At 51.8% G+C, this 13,926-nt stretch overlaps 1 protein-coding gene across 3 annotated transcripts in view; it reads left to right on the top strand.

Moving 5' to 3' along the window:
- Positions 1-11,535, top strand: part of SNRPD3 (small nuclear ribonucleoprotein D3 polypeptide) — an 18,926-nt gene extending 7,391 nt beyond the window's left edge. For all 3 annotated transcript variants that reach the window (XM_006157171.3, XM_006157172.3, XM_006157173.2), the window contains exons 3-4: positions 8,749-8,941; positions 11,303-11,535. In XM_006157171.3, coding sequence (XP_006157233.1) covers positions 8,749-8,941; positions 11,303-11,364 — 255 coding nt within the window. In that variant the 3' untranslated portion in view covers positions 11,365-11,535. The remainder of the gene's footprint in view (positions 1-8,748; positions 8,942-11,302) is intronic.
- The last annotated feature ends 2,391 nt before the right edge of the window (positions 11,536-13,926 follow it).

The following is a 13,926-nucleotide window of genomic DNA, read 5'->3' as shown; positions in this document are numbered from 1 at the left end:
ACCGGGGTCGACTACGTGGGAGTCCAGCGACATAGCCATTACGCTAACTGCTGGTTCCCTGGCTTCCCTACTCTTTAAAACAGTTTAGTTTCTTGAGTTGAATGCAAGACTTGGGGTAATGAGGTGTTTTTTGGGTTTGGTTTTGTTTTGTTTTGTTTTGTTTTGTTTTGTTTTGTTTTAAGATATTCGCTATAGGGCTTGTGTACTTAGTGGAGAAAGAAAGGGGAGGAAAGTGAGAAAGCACCCCTAGGGGAGATGGCCATCCTGTCTCCATTCTCCTCTTGGGATTTTGGACACACACACACACACACACACACACACACACGTGCCCAACGTGTTTTGTTTTGTTCTTTTTAGTTTTTTGTCCTAAGGCACATGCACACTGCAATGAGATGGTGAGAGGGAAATGAGAAATCACCCCCCCCCCCGGGCGGGGGGCAGCCACAGCACGGTCTTTTCTCCGCTGTCCTCCTGGGATTTGGAGCACCCACGTATGCGCCCAGTGTGATTTTCAGGATGCCGAGTTTGTGACTTGAATTGTGTTCAGCCACGTGGGAGTCCAGCGCTTTAACCACTATGCCACCTGCTGGCCCCGCACCCAGTCCTCGAGCTGCTGTGTCCAGGACTCAAACTGTAGTCAGCCGTGCGGGATCCAGCACCTTAACCCTCACGACACCTGCTGGCCCTTGGGTCGTACTGTAGTTGTGTTTGTTCAACTTGCTGTATGTATGTGGACAGTGTGCCAAGCTGCCGGGCCTCAGGCTTCCCACCTGTAATGTAAAGTGTGAGATGACCGTGGTGTTCTCAGTGTTGCAGCCATGATGGTGCAAAGCACACCAGCCCTAGTGTGAGACAGACCCGGGGCAAGGTTGCAGCCTGTCACATGGTGTGATCTGGGTGAGCACTAGCCCTCCTTGACCCTCTGTTCCCTCCTCGACCCTCTGTTCCCTCCTCTAAGTCAGGGGTCAAAATAGCACCTTGGCCTCAGAACTACAGTACAGAGGGGAGGGGCGGGTGTGTGTCAGGCACTGCCCTGCCCTGTGTTCTTTTGTTCGGGCTGCTGTACAGATACCCACAAGCAGGGTGGCTTCAAAGTATAGGCAGGGTTGGTGCTGTCCGAGGGCCATGAAGGAGGGATCTGTTCCAAGCTCCTCCTTAACTTGTAGATGGCTGTGTCCTCCCTGTGTCCTCATGTGGTCTTCCCTCTGTAGTTTCTCTGTCCAAATCTTTTTTTTTTTTTTTTAAGAATTATTTATTTAGGGGCCAGCAGGTGGTGTGGTGGTTAAGGGCACTGGACTCCCCACATGGCAGACCACAGTTTGAGACCCAGACCTGGCGGCTTGCTTTCTTACTGTCCTCTCTCTGTCCATCTCAGGTCAAATTTAAATAATTTTTAAAAGAATTATTTACTGTTATTATTTTAATTTTCTCTAGGGCATGTGTGTCTACCAGAGAGAGGAAAGAGAGTAAGTGAGAAAGCAGGCTTCAGATCTGGGACTCACACCGCAGTCAGCCATGTGGGAGTCCAGCACCTTAGCCACCATGCCACCTGCTGGCCCCATAATTAAGTTTATTCATTTGTCTCCTCTGAGAGGGAGAGGTATACTGCCCCCAGCTGGTCTTTATGCCAGTGGTGGGTGAGCATAGCACAGTCTCAGCCGGCCTGGCTCATGGGCATGGGCCTGTATTCCTGGCACCCTCAGGGAGGGCCCAGGACACACCAAGGACCGTTCCCATGTGGGTACAGTTGCATCACCACTGCTGCCACCTGCCCCCCCAAATCTCTTAAAAGGATGCTGGGCATACTGGTTGGGGCGCACCCTAATACTTCATTTAAACTTAACCATGTCTATGAAGATTCTGTCACTAGATATGATCCCATTCTGAGGTTCTAGGGACTCGGACTTGGTCCCCTGGATTTTTTGTGCAGACTCAGTTTAGCCCGTAACGTGTCCTGGGCCGAGATGCCGAGGTTTCCCTGAGTCTCCCGTAACCGTAGTACGCCTAGTGAAACCCAGCAGTGTGGCGGAGCTGAGCCCAGCAGGGGCGAGCTCACACGCATTCCGGGGCTGCACATCCTGCCGGCCTGCTGTCTCCTTCCCTGCCATCATCCTGCCCTTGGGAATGAGGCCGTCCTATTAGCGCTTTCCCTGCTGCTTTGCCAGAAGACTGCTGGGGTTTAGTATTTGACATTTAATGCAGGCTTGTGGGACCAGCAGATGGCGCAATGGTTGCATTGCTGGACTCCAACGTGGCTGACCGTGGTTCAAGGCCCAGACCCAGAGGCTTGAAACTCAGGCTGGGCGCGTGTGTGTGCATGCCCAAAATCCTAAGAGGAGAATGGAGGAGAAGGGGTTGCGGCATGACCATCCTCCCTGGAGGGTGAGGTCTCGCTTTCTGTCTCTGTCTCTCTAGTGAGTGCATGCTCCCTATACCACGAATCTCTCTAAAATTATATTTTAAAAGTTGGGTTTTTTGTTTGTTTGTTTTTAATCTTGCCAGAGGGTACATGCACCTGCTGGAGAGAGACAGGAAGAGTGAGAAAGCACTCTACTTAGATAGTGGTCAAGCACAGCTTCTCCCCATTGCTCTTTTCTTTTGGGGTCCTGGGTCTGCGTGCACTGTGCCCCATGTGCTTTTCCAGCCGCCAGGTCCAGGGCGCAAACTGTGTGGTCAGCCGGGTGGGATCCAGCTGCCTTAACCACCATGCCATGGGCTGAGTCAGGTTGGGTTTTAATAACTTTTTCGTTATAAGAATGGGTGAGTAGCTCACCACAAAAATCTGGAAAATACATGAGAAAATTCCATACCCTGAATGTTATTGGCATGGACTTATTTCCCTGCATGTGTTTTGGGTTTTTACTATTTACTGTTCTGTTCCCTTTCAAAAAGACTTAGACATGCTTACAACAAGGATCAAAGTACACAGACAGGTCATGGTCCGGGTAAACCCCGAGGTGAGATGAAGCCGGGCAGCCAGCGCCCAGAAAGGTGAACGGGAACCTCCGTACATCGAGTAAGGGTATGCTCCGACGTAAGGCCAGGCAGAGTGACGTCAGTTTTGAGATGGGAGGCATCCGTAAGGTGAAGTAGCATTTCATGTAGAATTATCCAGTGCTCAGATAGGAGGGACACTACGAGATTAAAAGTGGGCAGTCGGGCCAGCAGGTGGCGGAATGGTTACACCACTCGGCTCCCACGTAGGCTACTGCAGTTTGAGTCCTGGATCCAGCGGCTTAAAACTCATGCTGTGCATGTGCGCCCAAAATCCAGAGAGGAGAATGGGGGAGAAGGAATTGCAGTGTGGGCCATCCCTGCTGGGGGGTGATTTCTCACCTTCTGTCTCTCTGGCAAGTGCTCACACTCTATAGCAAAAATCTCTCTTGGAGCGGGGGGGGGGGAAGGGCAGACACAGTCATAAAATGAATAATTCACAGAACGAATAATATAAATGGACATTTAACATGCAAAAATGATGGCCTTCTTAATCAGACATGCACATTAGAAAACAGATGGTTTGTACTTGAAATTCGGCCAAATAAAAGGGATACGACCAGGGGTCTACCTGTACGACATACGTTAATATAGAAGAGTTCATGCCTTTAAATGCAATAATTCTAGTCTAGGACCTGATTCAGAACTACGAGCAGTTTATGTAGGTATTCATTGCAGTGCTGTTTTCAATAATGACAACCTGGAAAACAACATTTTACTGATAGAGTTAAATAAACTAGGATATTTTGTTCACTCCATAAAATAACAGGTGAATATTTATTGTCAATCCCAAAATGCTGTTGACATACATAGGGAAAAATACAAATCTCTCTTTTTTTTTTTTTTTTTCTTTGCTAGAGAGCATGTGCACTCACCAGAGGTGGGGGAGAGGAGGAAGCACCTCCCATGGGAAACGGTCCTGCCACAATCCCTTTTCCTCCCTATCCTTTCGGGATTTGGGACAAGCAAATACCTGGTGCTTTTCAAGCTTCTGGGTCTGGGACTTGAACTGCACTGTCAGCCATTTGGGATCCAGCTGCCTTCGCCAGCAGACCACAAGGCTGTCCCACAGTGCTATGGCCTGGAGGTTAAGGGATCTGGATGCCAAATAGCCATCTGTGGATGTCTGTGACTGAGTGGTCATGCTAAGGCCCCCAAACCACAAATTCAGCTTTTGCAGAACTCATTAACTCTACCACTCTCTCCTATCAAAATGTCTAAGGTTTATGGCACCTCAACTGTAATGGAAGGGTGTAACACGTGTTCACAAAAGGAGAACGTTTTTTATTTTGTTTTTTAGGTTTTTCCTATAGGGCACATGCACTCACCAGAGAGAAATAGAGGGGAAGTGAAAAGTTACCCCCTGGGTGATAGCCATGCCTCCGTCCCTTCTCCTCCACTCTCCACTTGGGATTCTAGGCATGCATGCACACACCCACCCAGTGTGGTTTTTCAGGCCGCCGGGTCTAGGACTGGAACTACGGTCAGCCGTGTGGAAGTCCAGCACCTGAACCATCACACCACCTGCTGGGCCCAAGGAGAGATATTTTTTTAAAAATATTTCAGTCATAAGAGGGTGAGCCCCAAAGTACCATGGTCTACTGTGTGGAATTTCTGAACCCCTCATAGAAAAATGGTAACCCAGAAGAAGCCGTCACATGATTGGGTTAGCAGAAAACTCCCCGTAACTAATACCAGGAAAGTTTTAGATCTCTGAATGCAGCGTGGTTGAATTTTTTAAAGATGCCTAGCCGTGCAGCTCGAAGGGAAACTATTAGCATACGCGTCCTTTTGTGATCTATTCTGGGGACTCCTTTACCCATAATGCCTTGCGTTTCCTAAGAATAGAGGTGGGTAGAGGGCAGCAGTTGGTATTCCCAGGGCATCAGTGCCGCTGAGAGGATGGACCCCTTTGTGTGTGAAGAGGGTGTACACTTCCAGCCGGTCGATAATCCTGAAACGCCCCAGCGCCATTTCACAGTCCTGGCCCCAGCTCCTCCATCCTGGCCCCCGACATGGGAGAAGTTCACACACCTTGTACAGTTGGCCGTCTATCCTTGGTTCAAGCAGTTATGGACGTCGAAAACACTCCATACCGAGCACCTATGGAGTGAAAAAAAATTTTTTTTAAGTTTGGGCCAGCAGATGGCATGGAGGTTAAGGTGTCTGTATCCCACATGGTCAGTTGCACCTTTCGAGTCCCAGACCCGGCAGATGAAACACTCCAGGCATGTGTATGTGTCCCAGATCCTGAACCCCCTCTGGGGGCTGCTGTCTGTCTGTCTGTCTGTGTCTCCAGTGAGCACATCTACCCTATGGCAGGGGGGAAAAAGTTTCATCAGTGAGTGAGTGAGAGAAGACAGACAGACAGACGGCCTGCTCCCCAACAGGGCCTGAATGCCACGATCCACCCCCAGACTTCAGCCTGCCCCGGATCGTGGACATGCTCATGCTCAAGACCTCAGGGAGGTCTCTGGATTGGATCAGGAACCTTCCGTGTCGGATGCCCCGCGACACCCTGCTGGCTCCCGCCCGTGGATTTTTGGCATCCATGAGAGTTCTGGAACCAGTCCCGTGGATACGAGGGGACAGCTGTACTAAATCTCTTTCTCCCCCCTCTGTGGATGTCATCTTAGATGAGTACCTGGCTCGTGATCTCTGTTTCGTTTGGCGACTTGAGAAAGTCGATGAAACTGGGCGTTCCTGCCTGTCTCTTATTAACACCTAGCCCACGGAGAGGTCGCTGTCTTTGGCCTGTGACGCAAATGCAGCTTGAGTTTATTAGCGAGCTATGAGGGAGGGCAGTGGGCAGTACGACTGGGGTTTTGTTCTCAGTGCAGCCAGTTTTCAGAAAAATTATTTCATTTATATTTTAACTTGATCAGAGAGGGGCAGAGAGAAAGTGAGAAAACAGCCTGCCAAGCCCAAGGCTCAAACCATGGTCAGCCACGTGGGAGTCCAGCACCCTTAACCACCATGCCACCTGCCAGCCCTTCTTTCTTTCTTTCTTTCTTTCTTTCTTTTTTTAAGAGAGACTTTTGCTGTAGGGTGTGTGCACTCACTGGAGAGACAGAGAGAGAGAGAAACAGAAAGCGAGAAATCAGCCCCTAGGGTGGCCACGCCATAGTCCCTTCTCCATTCTCCGCTCAGGATTTTGGGCACGCACGTACACGTGCCTGTGTAAGTCTTAAGCCACCAGGTCTGGGACTCAAACTGTGGTCACCTACGGAGGATCCGGCAGCGTGACCATCATGCCGTCTGCTGGTCCCCGCGGGGTAGCCATTTTTCTGCTGGTGGTGCCAGGAAGTGGGAGAGCAGTAGTGAGTGGCTCTCCTGGCCGACACTGCGCTCCTGCTTCTCCGGGGCCCGGGCCTTTTGTGGAAGTCCTTGTGTTAGTGTCGGACTCTGGTAGTGGCCTCTGTTAGGGTCCTCCCAGCTGGCCGAGGGGGTTCTGATGGGGAAGGAGTGAGTCGGGCCGGAGGAGATGTGGCTTCGTTAGCCCAGCCCAGCAGATGCTGTCACTGTTGGGCAGACTCGGCTCTTGCCGGGCCTTTAGCCAACACGTACCTATTGGGCAACAGAGAAGCATTTGGACGTGTTCTGTGTCATACCTTATCAGTTCCGGGAAGTCGGTGCCAATCTGATACAGTGGTTAAGAGTGTCGGTTTACTGTCACCTCGGTCTCGGTTCAGACCTCAGCCAGGCCACGCAGGGGCAGTGTAACCTCGAGCTGGAGAGCCGAGTGGGTGAGGGGCATGGGCCTCGGGGCACAGAGATGGCAGCAGGACCTGGCTCTTCTTCTTGTAGGATCTGTGACATAGTGAGTTACTGTGGGAGATCACCTGGGCCTGGCCCCTGTAAGGGCTCCGTGAATTGCGGCTTGGTCGAGTTGAATTCGCTCACTTTGCAGGTGAGGCTCAGAGAAGCTTGGAGGCACACCAGGGTCACACCCCGACACATGGCAGGGCCAGCCTCACGCCGGTGTGCAGGCCTGTTCTGTCTTCAGGGTCATGGGGCGCGGGGTCTGCTGTGGGTGAGCCTGGGCTGGATCCAGGTCTCTGTTTCAGGAGTCTGACCGTACTTAGTGTTGGTTCGTGGTCCATGGCAAGAACTGAAGAACCGTGTGAAAATGTGTTAAGGCACTGGGGGAAGCGGGGTGGCCTGGAGTGGCAGTTTCTGGAGAACCAGAGCCCTGTTGCCCCTAAAGGCAGAGCAGTGGCTCGAGGTTCTAGAAACCATTCCAGCTGCACAGACCCAGCCGGGCGGCCTGGAGCGTTGGTCGTTGTGCACTCGGGGTGGCCACTTCACACCTGAAAAAAGAGTGAGTTAGGGCAGAGATCTGGGGAGACCGCACACCTTCCCACCATGTGGGCTGACCCGTTCCTAGTGGATGACAGCCCTCCCTCCGTCCGGAAGAGTCACAGAATACGCTACTTTTCCTGGAAACAGGGTCCCTGTGAAAGCTGGTGTTGGCAGGTTCGTGTCACCTTCCCGTGCCAAGCAGGTCTCCTGGTGGGGCCCCTTGAGGCTCCCCCTGCCTGTGCTGCAGACTGTCCGTGTTGCCACACTCCTCTCTCCTAGTGTCTTAGTCCATTACTGTGATGGTAACAGGGATGCCCGAGGCTAGGTGAATTAAAAAGAAAGGTGTTAATAACTCACAGCTCTGGGGCCAGCAAGTGGTGTGGTGGCTAAGGACACTGGACTCCCACGTGGCTGACTGCGGTTCAAGTCCAGGACCTGGCGGCTTGCTTGCTTTCTCTGTCTCTCACTCTGTCCCTCTCTGGTCAAATGAAAAATAAACAAGTAAATAAAATAAATAAAGTTCAATACAATAATTCTTTAAAAATTAATAAAATAAAATAACTCACAGCTCTGGTGGCCGGAAAGTCCCAGGGCATCACAAAACAGTGAAAGGCAGAACTTTTAGCAGAGCAAAGCCTGTGTGCATGCGGCTCCCCCTCTGCCTCTGGTCTCGTTTTCTCCGTTTACGTATCCACACAGTCAGATCCCAACTTGTGGATTTCAGAGCAACATCCATCCACTGCCCGCCAAGGGCAGATTCCAAAACATGAAGCTTTGCGAACAAGCCCCGATCCAAACCATAACACACAGTGTTGCCTTAGCTCTGACAACCCTTCTCTCCACAATCTCGAGTGACGCTCGCTCAGAGTCTCTGAAGTGACAGCCCTGTCCTCGGTCACAATTCTACTGTCCCAGTCCTGGCATCCTGTAGGCTCCCGCCACACACCCCTCCAGTGTTCCAGGCCCTCGCTGCAGGCTGCACCACCTCCACTTCCCAGCCCCTAGTCACTCACCTTCGAGAGCGTGCGCCCTGGGAGAGTCGGAGCTGCATCTGGTGCATGCATGCTCCTGACCGCCGTGGGGCCTCTGCATTCTGGGTGCCAGGTGGGTGCAGGGGAGGACAGGGTTTGCACAAACAGCCTGAAGCGTTTCAGTTAGTTTATCACTATCAAGTGCTCTTCACCTGCTGTCACAGCGGTTCCGCAGAGGTGGCTTTGGAGCCAGGCCGGCCTGCTAGAATCTGGAGTCCATCGCATCCCGGCTCGTTGACCCTGGACGAGAGCCTTGTTTAATCTGTCAGAAAGGGAGAGTGCACACCTGCCCTGGAGGTGTGGTGAGGAAGTGCTCGGGGCAGTCCCGGGCATACACCGTGTTCCTGCCTTCGTCTCCCAATGTCCCTTTCCTCTGCCGGTTCCCCCGACCCGGACTGATGAGTCGGTGATTCCCTTCCAGATGTCCAACATCACAGTCACCTACAGAGACGGCCGAGTGGCCCAGCTGGAGCAGGTGTACATCCGGGGCAGCAAGATCCGCTTTCTCATCTTGCCCGACATGCTGAAGAATGCACCCATGTTAAAGAGCATGAAAAATAAGAACCAAGGCTCCGGGGCCGGCCGGGGAAAAGCTGCTATTCTGAAGGCCCAAGGTAGGTTGGGCCTGGCGTAAAATACTGCCTTCTCGCGGACCTTTTCGAAAAGAGCCTATTACTGCTGGGGAATGGGATGGACCTGACCTTAGCCAGCTCCACACCCACTTCCACCCCTCTCCCTGCAGCCCTGGGGGATCCTGCATGACGGCCTGGGGCCTTGCCCGGCCCCTCTGTCTTGGCTGACCTGGTCCCAAGCACAGTAGCTCCTTAGGAACGAGGTGGGGGCCCTGTCTTTAATGAAAGAGTCAATGACTCCCCTGGAATGAATTTCTAGGGGCCATCTCTCTGGAAATTCTGCCCTCGAGGCCTGGGCAGCTTGCTGACGTCCTCTCTGTCCTCTCTGCCGTGAGCGAGCTGGCTCTTGAAGCAGTGGGACGGTATTTCCTGAGACAGGCTGCTGCGCGTTCATTCCCAGCATGGACTTGGGGAAGTGCTGACCGTGGGGAGCCATTGTTATATAAATAAGCATAGTGAATTATCTTGGGGGGGTTGCTGGACTTTATTTTCAAATCTTATATTTGAAAATAAATCCTTTAGCACATTCTGCGAGTGGAATTGGCCTTTTGCAATGACTTAAGCTTGTTCTTTCTTTCTTTTTTTTTTTTTAATAGTTACTTATTGTATTTGTTGTTGTTATTTAATTTGAGGAGAGAAGGAGGGAGAGAGAAAGTGAGAGAGCAAGCTGCCAGGTCCGAGACCTGAGCTGTGGTCGGCCATGTGGGAGTCCAACACCTTAACCCCCATGCCACCTGCCGACCCCAGTCACCCTTTTTTTCTGAGTTAGCCCAGTTGGGTTTTTTATTTGGGTCCCTGAAAGTTCGGCCACCTTGATTAGATGAGAAGACAGGCCCAGCCACAGTGGCATGCCCGGCCACGATGCTGTGCTCCGCTGGCTGGGTCCATGTTGGGGAGAGGACCGGGTTCAATTCCCACTCCAGCCTAAAGTGCTAAAGTGTGGATATGGTGGCGTGTGCCTATCATCCCTGTGACCTGGAGAGGCTGAGGCAGGAGGATCCCATGGCACTTTTTTTTTTTTTTTTTTAAGCAAGCGTAGTCATTAGAAACTGTCTCCGTGTTAGTGCAAAGATTCAAAGTTAGGAAAGGCACTGGGTTCTCCGTTGATATCTTTAGCTGCTGTGCGTATTAAATGTGAGGCAGCCTTTCAGTTTAAAGATAAAACTGTGATTCTTCCAAGTGCCCTTAAAATAAAAAGATCAGAGAAATCTCCTTGCCCTTCCTTCTTAGACTGCAGGCAGCTGTGACAGAAAACCAGGCTCTGGAGCTTTGGTCCTAGGGAAGAAAGTGCTCTCAGAAGTGTTGGCTTTGGGGCTAGCACTGTACATCTCAGCTTCATCGGGAGGGCTGCCCTTGTCACGGCAGCTGCGCCACCTCCCCAGCAAACGGTGCACCCCATGCCTGGGCACCAGGGGCCCTTAGCCATGGCTTTGCCCAGGCCCCTTGACCTCTGCCCGAGCCATCTGTGGCTGTCCCAAGCCCCTGCTTCGGTCCAGTCAGCAGGTGGGTGAGTTCTCACGTGAATTCTCTCTCTCTCTCCAGGGTGGCTCCAGCTCTGTGAGAACAGAGGGTTACGCCCCAGGTCGGGGCTCTCAGAATATGTCCGTCAGTCTTTCAGAGCCATCGATCCCTCCCCAGAGCCCCTGGGTCACAGAGCAGAATGGCTGTTTCTAGTTTCATTTCTTTACTCTCACATGAGAGAGAAAAAGAGACAGACACAGGCACCCTCAGCAGGGCCTGGCCTTGCCGTGGTCATTGCCCAGCCAGCCAAGAACATGGGTTCACCCAGTATCTCCATGTTGACACATGGCCCGAACCCAGGTCTCCCCTGTGGCTCCAGTGTCTCACAACTGCACCCTGTCACCTCTGTCACTGCATCTGAGCCTAGAAAAGCGATCTTGCCGTGCCCTTTTTCCCGGGAGTATTTCGTTCTTGCTATGATGAAAACATTCCTTACATCTAGGGGAGCTCAGTAATAAAACCCTTCATCCAGATTCAGCAGATGGTAACATTTAACTGTGTTTGTTTCCGAACTTTAAGAGGGAACTGAATGCGTGTGTAGAGTTTTATAAGCTCACCCCGGGGCGGGCCGGCACTGGGGATTCATCTTCTCTGTGGGTCTCAGACCACCTTCTCGCGTCCTGCCTCCCAGCCTGGAGAAGGCAGTGCTGGACGTGGAGGCAGGAGTTCCTTGCCAGCTCCCACTCTTCCTGGGTCTCCATCCCGCTGTGAAGCGCAGTGGCTCGGGGTGGGGTTGCACCAGGTGGCCTTGCAGGTCCCTTCCAGCACTGATGTCCCAGGCGCTCACTGACCCAGCCTCCTCCTCTCTCTTCTTTCTTTCAGTGGCTGCGAGAGGAAGAGGTCGTGGAATGGGACGTGGAAACATATTCCAGAAGCGAAGATAATTTTCCCTTGAACAGAACTTTCGGCCCTTCTTTTTTCTTTTGGGTTATCTGGGTTCTTGGGGTTGGGTGCGTGTGTATATGTTACAGGTTTTCTTCCGGCATCTTTCTCTTTAGATCAGAGGAAATGTTAAACTAAATAAACCCGGCTGTTTGGTTTTGGGTTTGACTTTCTTTTTGAGAAAATAAGGACTGTGTGTTCATTTCAGAGTTTGTCTTGGCAGCGGGTCGGATTTTGACACCTGGGAGACGTGCTGGGGAATGCCAGTCCTGTGCAATAGCATGGCTGCTGATAAGAGGTTACGCTGCCGTCCTGGTTACGTCCCAGAAGCGTTCACCCCAGAGAAGCTCTGAGAACACGCAGGCGGTGTTTGTCCTCAGACACAGGCACCAGATGTGCAGCTAGCCCGTAGAGATGCCATCGGCATTGTCCAGGCAGCCCGTAGAAACGTCCTCAGCTCCGCTTTGAGAAGGTTGGGGCGTCCTGGCCCACAACGGAGGCCAATACTCTGACCTGTAGAGTTGGGAAATCCGAGTGGCTTCCCATTGGAGAAAGGTCATCTGATATTCAGCAGTTAGGTCCTGGCGGCCAGACTCTGTGGCCCCAGTGCTGGCTGCCCAGGATGGTGGAGGTTCAAGGTGGTCGTTGAGCCAGAGCATCCCAGTGTGAATCGGCACGCTCAGGTTTCTTTTGTGTGTGACATTGTCACAGGGTGCTGTGGTCAGAGAGAGCGCCCCTTAGAGAGAGTGGCCATGCCACAGCGTTCCTGTTTCTCATTCCTGTCAAGATTTTGCACATTCGGGAGCAGCAGACGGTGTAATGGTTACCTTGCTGGACTCCCACATAGTAGCCCACAGTTCAAGTCCCAGACCCGGTGGCTTAAACTTGTGCCAGGTGCACGCAAGCCCAAGATCCTGAGAGGGGAATGGAGGAGAAGGGATTGCAGCGTGGCCATCCGCCCTGGGGGTCATTTCTCACTTTCTGTCTGTCTTTTCAGTGAGTACACACATGCTATAGCCAAAAAAAAAAAGGATTTTGCTTGTTTCTAAAGCCTGTGGGGCTGCATTCAGACCATTTTTTTTTTTTAATAAGATTTTTGCCATAGAGCACCTGTTCTCACCAGAGAGAGACAAAGAGACAGTGAGAGGTAAAGGCCACACCACAATCCTTTCTCCATTCTCCTGGAATTTTGGGCATGCGTGCCTATGAGCATGGCATGATTTTCAAGTCACCAGATCAGGACTCCAACCATGGTCAGCCGTGTGGGCGTCCAGCGCCGTGACCACCATGCCGCCTGCTGACCCCTCCCCCGCAGGTTTTAGTGTAGAAGAGCGAACGAGAGACGGTAAAGTATACAAAGTGAGTAATTGTGACGAGCAGAAATCCGAAAGGCAGCCTGAAGGAGGCAAACACTGACGAGAGGTCTCGCCAGCTTTCAGTACAGGATGAGCCGTCGCATAAATCCTCAAGAGGAAGAGAGATCAGTCATTAGCTCTTAAAATATTGCTCACTGGGGCCAGCAGGTTGTATGGTGGTTAAGAGCGCTGGACTCCCACATGGCTGACAACGGTTCGAGTCCCAGACCTGGCAGCTTGCTTTCTCATTCTCTCTCTGTTCCTCTCTGATCAAATTAAAAACAAATAAATAATTCTTTTTAAAAAAAAAAAAATTGCTCATTGAAGAGATTATTCAAGTAACGGAAGAGAAAGAATCCAACCTATTGGTTAACCTGGCTTGAAGCAGTGCTTCTCTAAAAAGCCAGGTCTCGGGAACCAGCAGTTAGCGTAATGGCTATGTCGCTGGACTCCCACGTAGTCGACCGCGGTTCGTGTCCCGGACCCGGTGGCTTAAAACTCACGCTGGGCGCGTGTGCGTGCGTGCCCAAGATCCCGAGAGGAGAATGGAGGAGAAGGGATTGCGGCGTGACCATCCCCCCTGGGGGGTGATTTCTCGCTTTCTGTCTCTCTGTCTCTGTCTGTCTGGCGAGCGCACGCACCCTACAGTGAAAATCTCTCCAAAAAAAAAAAAAGCCGGGTCTCGTGACACGAACGAGATAAGAACTTTATTCTTTTTTGGAACACTGTATTTATTACCAGAGGGTACACGCACACCTCAGAGAGAAAGCACCCCCAAATGGCGTGGTCCTGCTGCAGACTATTTCCTCCAATTTCCTCATCCTGTCAGGGTATTAGCACACACCTGTGCCTGGCATGTTTTTCAAACCACTGGGGTGGGGACTTGAACCACAATCAGCGTGTGGGATCCGGTTCCTAATGCACGGCACTCAACCACTACACTATTGTGCCAGCCAACAGAATCTGATTATTGTAACACAAAGAGCTCAGGACTAAGCTTTCATAAGTCAGGCACTCAGCTTCGAAGGCCGCCTCCCCGGAGCAGCTCCTGTCCTGCTTCAGTGTTCTAGCTCCTTCGCTGCCTTTGGGTGACGGGGGGCTGGGAGCTCTCGCAGGCACTGCTGCTTCACAGAGGGACTCGAGGATTGGTGGCCTTTCAAATGAATTTACTGTGAATGGGATGAATTCATTTGGGGCTAGCAGATGCCA

Source organism: Tupaia chinensis, unplaced genomic scaffold (assembly GCF_000334495.1).
Source record: "Tupaia chinensis unplaced genomic scaffold, TupChi_1.0 Scaffold000531_1, whole genome shotgun sequence".
Classification (NCBI taxonomy): domain Eukaryota; kingdom Metazoa; phylum Chordata; class Mammalia; order Scandentia; family Tupaiidae; genus Tupaia; species Tupaia belangeri.
This window is presented reverse-complemented; position numbering and strand designations above follow the sequence as displayed.